The sequence below is a fragment of the Panicum virgatum genome, chromosome 6K, assembly GCF_016808335.1.
Source record: "Panicum virgatum strain AP13 chromosome 6K, P.virgatum_v5, whole genome shotgun sequence".
In the NCBI taxonomy this organism is placed as follows: domain Eukaryota; kingdom Viridiplantae; phylum Streptophyta; class Magnoliopsida; order Poales; family Poaceae; genus Panicum; species Panicum virgatum.
In genome coordinates, this window is record NC_053141.1 from 23265823 (window position 1) to 23274555 (window position 8733).

At 50.5% G+C, this 8733-nt stretch overlaps 1 protein-coding gene and 1 long non-coding RNA gene across 5 annotated transcripts; both read left to right on the plus strand.

Annotated features, from left to right (window-relative positions):
- The first annotated feature begins 264 nt into the window (after positions 1–264).
- On the plus strand, positions 265–3210 carry LOC120712065. Of its 4 annotated transcripts, none has more exons than XR_005690653.1 (7): positions 265–593; positions 649–787; positions 900–967; positions 1037–1385; positions 2045–2103; positions 2200–2268; positions 2842–3210. It is a non-coding gene; the product is annotated as an uncharacterized LOC120712065 (long non-coding RNA). The 4 variants fall into 4 exon arrangements; XR_005690654.1 differs by having other exon boundaries at positions 266–593; positions 681–787; XR_005690652.1 differs by having other exon boundaries at positions 268–787.
- A 4402-nt stretch (positions 3211–7612) lies between these two features.
- On the plus strand, positions 7613–8047 carry LOC120713341 (predicted GPI-anchored protein 58). The gene has a single exon (XM_039999323.1). The coding sequence runs from the start codon at positions 7613–7615 to the stop codon at positions 8045–8047; it is 435 nt and encodes a 144-aa protein (XP_039855257.1).
- The last annotated feature ends 686 nt before the right edge of the window (positions 8048–8733 follow it).

Below are 8733 nucleotides of genomic sequence, written 5' to 3' on the forward strand. Positions count from 1 at the left end.
GCATTGGCCTGCTGCTAACGGAGCATGTCACGGAGGTCACGGCAAGGCCCTACAAAAGATGCAACATAAAAACAAGGTCAAAGAAGGAAGTTTAAACTTTATAGGGCCATAGAAGGGAGTGTCATTTGCTCCAGGGCCTTATAGGGAATTTTCTCAAGAGTAGTAGACCGGACATAGAAGGACAAATGAAACCCATCTCTATCTCTTCTCTATCTCTCTCTACTACTAAAAAAGGCTAAGGTCACTTTTTTTTCCCTTCTTCATCCCACCTTCGTACGTCGCCCACTCCCCTTCGTGCGTCGCCCGTCAACCGCGTCCCTTGCCCAATCCCGATCCCGATTCAACCGCGTCGCTCCCCCAAAACCCGGCCACAAATCACCGCCGCGCCGAATCGCGGCCACGCCCTATCGCCTCGCCCCCGCCCCAAATCTCCGCCGCGCCACCAGCGCCGCGCCGTCGTTGCTCCCTTCGTCGGCCTCCTTCGACGGCGCTCGGACGCCGCCTGCTCCCTCCATCACTCTCACACCCCGCCGTCGCACACTTGGTGCTCGTCGTCCTGCCGAATCTGCCGGGCTTTGCTAGGCCTCCCTGCCGTACGATCCCCCCCCCCCCCCCGGCTCTCTGGATTTGCTGCATCGGCTGCTGCAGCATCCCCTACCCTCGTGAATGAGGGATTGCAGGACAGAAGCCGCGTGCCTCCGCATCATCCACACCTCGATGACCTCGCCCCCACACGTCGTCCTCCTCGGCGCTGCTTGGCATGAGATGCAAGCGACCGTGGCCTTAGGTGAGTTCGTTAATCCTTCTCCTCAGCACTCGTTGTGTGATTTGGGTGAACAGGATTGTTGGATGTTTCTTCCAATATGCCAATAATTACTGACACCACCACTCCACCCTAGGATTTTTGGGGACGTACTGACGTTCGCCTCCAATGCTAATGAAGCATTCACTGACCACTGCATACCAGGTGCTTGTGTTTTTGCCAACACCATTGATCTTTTATATAGGATAATCACTGTAATGTTTTGTTTTGTAGAATGGACACTTTAAATCAGCATGTTGAATGTGCGGATATATCTACACACAAGCTTTGGTATACTTGTTCTCTGCTGCTATTCTAAATTAATTCCATATTTCTTCTCTTATCTATACAACTAAAAAGAGGCTAAGGGTGACGATTTTCTTCGTCTTTCATCCCCCGTCCGAGCGGCGCCCCATGATCCTTCGTCGTCCGTCCTCGGGGAAACGAGGAGCGTCTGATCATCTCCCGTGCAATCTGAGCGCTCCCACACCCTCACCCGACCAGCCTCCCACACAGCACGCCACCTTCCCCATCGGCTCTGCCTGATGCCTTCCCCCTCACAAAGGAAGATGCTGCTACTCGGGTAGGTTGTGAATCTCAGATACAAACATTTTCTAACCTGCCTTGAAAGTTCTGGATAAACAGCTTAGTTTTAATGTACCATTTATTTGTCTACAAGCCTGTTAGCATGTAATATATGTATTTTTTTATGGGCACCAGTAACATATGTCAAGTCCAGGATTAGCTGTCGATTTTCCTGTTTGGGTTTACCGTTTATTTTGATGTTGTCTGCTACATTAAAGTAGAGTGTAGACAGTGCTGCATAATTTATTACTATTTAAAAAAAGAAGAAATTTTAGCATGCACTATCCTGACACGGCCTAATTTTACTCAGCAGCTTCTTGCTGGCTCTTAAATGAAATGTTTATAGTTCTGTGTTAGTATATAAAAAGCCCTGTTGGTAGCTGTATACCAGCATTTTCTTTTTTGAATGTAAGATAAAATCTTGGTTAAATCTTTTCTGTAGCTGTAAAAGATGGTGTTACGAGTATGAAAGCATTCAATTGTTTGAACTCATTCTGTCTTGCTATAATCAACATTTCTAAATTGTGGATATATTAACCACTTTATCTTGAGATCCATTAATTTACTACCTTCTTAACACTTTTATTTCTTCTTAACACGCCATTATGTTGAATAGTAGTAGCTTAACCATGGTATTCCTTTTCTCTATATAAACAGGAGGAAAGGAGTGCAGCCACTTAACTTGCTGGCAAAATGATCGAGTCTTTGAAATTCCAGTATGTTCTGGTTAATCTCCCCCCAGTTTTTGTCTTACAAGATTTTTGCAAGTCTTGGTTAACTTCCCAAGACCTCATTTTCTTCGGTCATCACAGGTTCATGTTTATGAAGAAAAAGAACCCATTTAAATATTCTCAATATTTCAGAACTTGGTTACATACAAGGTTAGTTTTAACCAAATTCATGTGAATAAGCTTCTGTGATTTCTTTCTCCTTATAGTGCCAATACGATTGTTGCATATGTGTATTTTACATTTTCCCACTGATACTATGTGGTATTAGTACTGGTTATAAGAGATTTGTCTCGGAAAATGACATTAAGGATGCTACCTATATTCAGGAAGTGAGTATGTACTTTTCCGAGTTCAGAGCGCAGGTCCAGATAAGATGCAAATGTACTAGTCAAATTGATAGGGTACTTTCTTAGTGGACTTTGTTACTAGCTACATGGCAAAATATAATGTGATGATTCTTATTACCAGACAGCAGCACTGTTCCATGTATTGAGGGATTTTTTGCAGCTGGGGTACAATGTTCTCCGCTTTGGGGCAATTCCCTCAATGCCATTAAAATTTTAGCCAATCTCTTGATTGCCATTGACCCCACATGTCATAGACACAAAAAAAATCCCTTCAATGCTATTTTAGTGGCATTCAAGGGATTGGCGAAAATTTCAATGGCATTCAGGGAATTAACTCCTCCGGTTTCTGACAGAATCCCTTTAACTATCTTTGCAGAGATTCTGATGTAGTGCCCATGAGTTATAGCCACAACAATATGATAGCTTATGGATTCAACGATGTAACGTTTGGAGGCGACCTCACAGAAGCCATGATATCCTTAAGACCGTTGAAATTCACACGCTGTGGGTGCCCGAATTCAGAAAGGCCTGTTGGAGCAATATTTTATTTGATGAAGATTATGTATGTATATGGAGTAGGCTATATCCTCAACTGCGCTATACATATCCTGCATTGAGCGCACGTGTTTAACTCTTCTCTGAAACGTTATTTGCTTGTAATAGTTCACTGTGGAGAATTCACCAAGGGGAATCTATTTTGTTTACTGTATTTTTTAAATAAAAAGCTATCACGTTGCATTTTGTATGTGATGTATCACATGCTGGTGTATCCTACGAGCAACCAATATGCCATTAATAACACCATATTTTCTATACTTTGTGAATTGTTATGAAAATTATTCTTGCCACCCGTAGCAACGTACAGGCATATATCTAGTTGAATCTAAGGTTTCCAAAGTGTATTGTAGGTGTTAGAACCAAATACTCAGGTATGCTTATAAGGCTGTGTTTAGTTTGTGAAAAAGTTTGAGTTTTGTACTGTGGCAAATTTTGTTGTTATTTGATAATTAATGTTTAATTATGGACTAATTAGGTTTAAAAGATTCATCTCATATGTATCAGTTATACTGTGTAATTAATTATTTTTTCAACTGCATTAATTGCTTCATGCATGTGTCGGAAGATTGAAGATTCGATGTGACGGATAATGTAGGAACTTTTTTGCCAACTAAACATGGCCTAACTTGTTCCATCCTAGTATGTAACTTGCCTTTAATGGTACATAGCATGCAATCGTAATTAGTAATCATTATTTTGTACAAGGTAGCACTAAAGTTATCAATAAAATGAGTTGTTATGATGATAAAACTCATGTCTGAAATGACATAATCATTATTTTGTACAAGGTAGCACTAAAATTTTCAATAAAAAAGAGTTGTTATGATGATAAAACTCATGTCTGAAATGGCAACACTAATATTCTCTGTCTCGCTCCCAGCCACCATCAAACACGCAGCACCTCTCCCTCGCTTTCCTTTAACATACCACGTCCTCATGTTTGTCGCATTTCTCGCATCCTTGTGTTTTGTGTGTCACCATTTTCCATTTTACATTGCAATCGACCAAACTTATTACTGATGCAAGTTCCATTGCATAAATTGATTTTCATCTTTCATTTTTCAAAGTTGGCTTTTTTGTTTAGCAAGAAATAAGATAAAATATAGAGATTGAAAGATGTGTGTATACTTACCACTACTAAAAAACGATTTGTAGGAACATTCTATTTTTTTTCTGGAGATGGTCCAAAAGCTTAACCTTTCTACTTTGAGATTTCTACAATCTTAACTTTTATATAAACTAAAATATATTTGGTATATTTTTATGCATCTATAAATCTATAATTCATAGTAACCATAGTACAGAAGTTTCACTTTTTTATTTGTTCTGCTATATTTGAAGAGTTAAATAAATTTTTGGAATAAAATAGAAAAATATTTTTAGGGGCGGCGTCACCCGCTCCTACAAATCGATTTCAAGTTAATAGAAAAGAATAGCATAACTCGTAAAGTCATAAGTAATTGTGTAGTGTGATAGAAAAGAAGGCACGCGCGAGGCTTGAGGTAAGTGATTCGTATCCCGGTTTACACAACTGTGCATATTTCATAAGTTCAAACTTTTTTCTATTTTTCATTTTCTTTGTAAGGAAAATGGCCCTTGAGCCATTATTTGTGATTTTGGTGATTGAATAACAACAAAACCATTGAGACTAACATTTTGTCGAGAAAAGTGTTTGTTAGGTACCAAGGATGTAATTGAGGCCATTCAAATGATCAAGTATAGACTCATGAAGAGAACCTCCAAAGCCGGGACAATGAAATGTCCCATGGATATCTATATTTCTACTGATTAAATGGGTTATCTTTGTACTTTACGATTGGCTACAATCCATGACATTTGGAATCACATGAATGCAATCTTATCAATTTAGTAAGAAGAGTTCTATGAAATTGGAAAGCATACGAATCTTCGATGACGACGGGGGTGACCAATTTCGGCGCCGTTCACGGCGTGCTCGTACGTGTCCGGCGACGACTGCACCAGCGGCCACGTCACCAGTGACATGGCCGTGTCCGGTGGCGTCCCCGCCATGCAGTGGCGGAGCTAGAAATGAACAGTAGGGGGGCTATTTTTCCCTGACTAAGAACCGAGGAGGAAGAAGCCTGCCCTTGGTAGGTGGCGCTAGTGATTGGATGAACCACAAATTGATTGGAATTGGTGGATTGTGACAACCGGAGTCCGATTCATCTCACGGCCGCGCTGCGGTGGAGGGCGAGCAGCAGATGATGGAGACCGCAGACTAAGGGGAGGGGGCGGTAGGGGGCTGATGAGGCGATGAGGCGTAAGCGACAATGCGGTCATCACTCCGGTTTTGGACAAGGGGGGCCATAGCCCTCTTTTACAAACATGTAGCTCCGCCACTGCTGCCATGCGCATCTTGGGCGGCCGCGTCTCCGCTTCGTGCGCGTCTAGTGGCAGGTTCCGGCGGCTTCCCCGCCATGCGCGTCTCCGAGGACTGCGGCGCCGGCGGTCGCGTCTCCGCCCGGCACCGCGGCAGCCAGGCCACGTGTAACGACCCAGTCCGGGATAATGGCTAAGATCTACTATACACGTTGAGTAGAAACACCTACTAATTAATTTTATTGTGCTTTCGTCCTCGCTTCGCGCAAAAAGATCGATTCGGAGTTAATAGTCTTCCCAGTCCAACTATTTAAGCTGGCTCTCCCACCGATTGGAAAGCAAGGTGGTACTAAACCCGCTGCTCTCGGAGTGATACAGTGTTTTCGTGTGAACAGTACCGCGCTACAGTACCCCACAAACTCAGCCCACACAACGCGTCCCAGCCCATTTGACGCTACAGTACTACGGCGCTACAATTACCAGCCTACAACCCACGCGAAAGTGGCCCAGCCCACTTAGCTCGTCTTCTTCCTTCCAACCTTTGCGCCCCTTTGCCTTCGAGCCTCCTCGCACCTTGCTCTCCTGCGTAGATTGCTCCTCGCCTCGATAGCGAGATGGCATCCCTTCCTCGTCCCCGCCGTTTCCAGACTGAGGAAGAGCTGAACACGGTGCGCCGCCTGCTTGGGTGGAGTGCACAGGAGACTGCTTGGGGGATTCGAGCAGGCCCGGTTCCCCTCGGCAACCTGCGCGCCAGGGAATTTGTGCTGTTCATCTCGCACATTTCCACCGGCTTGGGGCTGCCGATCTCCTCATTCTTTCTGCTGCTGTTGGAAGATTTCGGCCTCCAGCTTCAACATCTCACGCCGCACTCCATCCTCCCGACGGCCATCTTTGTATACCTGTGCGAGATGTTCATGGGTGTGCGGCCCTGCGTCATCCTCTTCTGCCACTTCTTCGTCCTGGTGAAGTCCGGGAAGGGCAAAGACGAAGTAGGGGCATACTACTTCCAGACGAGAAGCGACCTGCGGACGCCGTACATCCCTGGACTCATTGGCGGGAAGTGGGAGGAGGGGCGCAGGGAGTGGGTGATCGCCACCACCGAAACCAACGAGCGCCTAGTCATGTCGACCGGGGGGCCCGCCTCCGACCGTCTGTCCAGGAGGGCCAAGCCGTCCCTGGCGCCGGATTTCGACTCCATGCTAGGCAAGATCAGGGTGCTGGCAGAGGGCGACCTCACCTCGCTACATGTGCTCGGGGACTTCCTGAAGCGCCGGATCACCACCCTGAAGCAGCGGCCGCGTCCTACTTGGAGCTTCACCGGCCCCAACGATTGCAGCAGGACCCACCACGGAGAGGGGAGCGACCTGACCCAGGAAGCCCTAGAGGTCCTGGTGCGGGCGGTGATGGGGGAAATCTTCATCCCGGAGCACCAGATCCTTCCTCAGGGTGTCGTCCCTCTCTGCGAGGACTCACGCCTGAGGACCGCGGTGCTGGCCACCCTGCCGACCCTCGACGACGGCGGGCTGGCCGCACGCCAGACTGGAGGCAACTCGGGCCGTGGGGTCCGGATCCCTGGCGTGTCCGGGGATCAGGCCGTGCCGAGCGCCGCGGGTTCCGGCCCCACTGCCAAGGGCAAGCAGGCCGTGGCTGGTAGCGCTGCCATGAGCGGTCCCAGCCAGGCCTGGAGCAGCTCCAGCGCGTCGTCGGGGGAAGCGGGCCGGCGCAGGTTGCACCGGGGTGACGGGACCCCAGTTGTGGAGCCCGCCGTGAAGCGTTAGAGGACCGCAGAGGATGCGGGCCAGGGTAGTTCTCGGGCCCCCGGACCTCGCGGGACCCCCGGAGCAGCCGCGCCGCCACCACCACCGCCGAGAGATGCCTCCCCCGGCAGCAGCAGCAACAGCCACGGGTTGCGCCACCGCCACCGCCACGGGAGCAGCAGCAGTAGAAGCAGTCGCCGAGCCTCCGTGGGCGCTGGAGACCCGTCGCTTCAGGTAAGTGTTCTTCCATTCACTTCCCTTATTCTTGGTGCTCCGCTTTTTACTGAAGGCTTCTTCTCTTTGTTTGCTAGGGCCTCTCGCCCAAGCAGTTCTTCCACTGCCGCTGGCTCGTCAGCAGGGGTCCAGGTGACCGGGGCCTCGGCGGCAACGGCAGGAGTGACGGCGGGTGCAGGGAGCTCGGGTGCAGCAGCTTCTGCTAACCCGATGGCACCCGACGCGGCGACGGCGGGTGCGCCAGCACCAGGCGAAGCAATGCCCGTCGCGGCGACAGTAGGTACGCCAGTGCCAGGCGCAGCAACACCTGACGTGGCGACGGCGGATGCGCCAGTGCCAAGCACAGCTGCACCCGACGTGGTGGCCCCCGAAGCTCCCGACGTGATGGCCCCCGAAGCTCCAGCTACGGCAGCAGTGGGCGCGGCAACGGCGAGCGCCTCGGCAACGGGCGCGGCAACGGCGAGCATCTCGGCTCCTGAGGTCCCGACAGCTGTACCGGATGTCCCCTCCCCCAGCGCTCAACCTACGGCAGAGGAAGAGCTGGAGGAGGTCTCTGGTAGGCAGCTCCCGCAGGGTTCCCCGGAGGAGGAAGCGGCTCCGCTCCCCCAGGTGCTGGTTCGGGTCCGGCGCACGATAGAGGAGGCGACCTCTACCGCCGAGACGGCCTTCCGGAGGGAGTGGGCGGCCCTGTAGAGCGAGCGCCAGCGCCTGGGCGACTGTCACACCCGCCTGGAGGGACACACTAAGGCCGAAGCCTCCCATGCTGCGCGCATTCGGTCCGAACTCAAGGCCGACTAGGAGTCCTACCGAGCCAATCTTTGGAAGGTGTTCGACCGGGAGCTCGCGGTAGCGGGACGGGAGGAGGCCCTGGAGCGGCGGGAGGCGGCCATTGCCGAGGCGGAGGCCAGCCTCGGAGCCCTGCGGTCCGAGCTCGAGACTCGCAGCTAGGGACTCGAGGTCCGCAAGCTGGAGCTCGACAAGCTCTCCGGGTCCCTGCACCAATGGCGCCAGGAGCTGCAGGCGAACGCCAGCAAGCAGGCTGCTACCGAGATGGAGCTCGAGGAGGATAGGAAGTCCCTTGCAAAGCAGGAATCCCTCACCACCAACATGGAGCTCCAGCTCGCGCGCCAGCGCGACACCCTCAAGTCCCTGAAGGAGTCGGCGGCGAAGAAGAAGGCCGAGCTCGAGGAGAGGACCCGCGAGGTGGAGGTGGCCAAGGCAGCACTGGACACCCGGGTGCAGGAGGCGGTCCAGGAGGCGGTCTGGAAGCTACAGGAGGACCAGTGCGTGGGGGCCCAGCAAATTGTCGACTGGGCGATCGAAGCAAGCTCAGCTCTGGTGCCACTTGGAATGAGTCCAATCCAAGTGGCGGAGCTGCC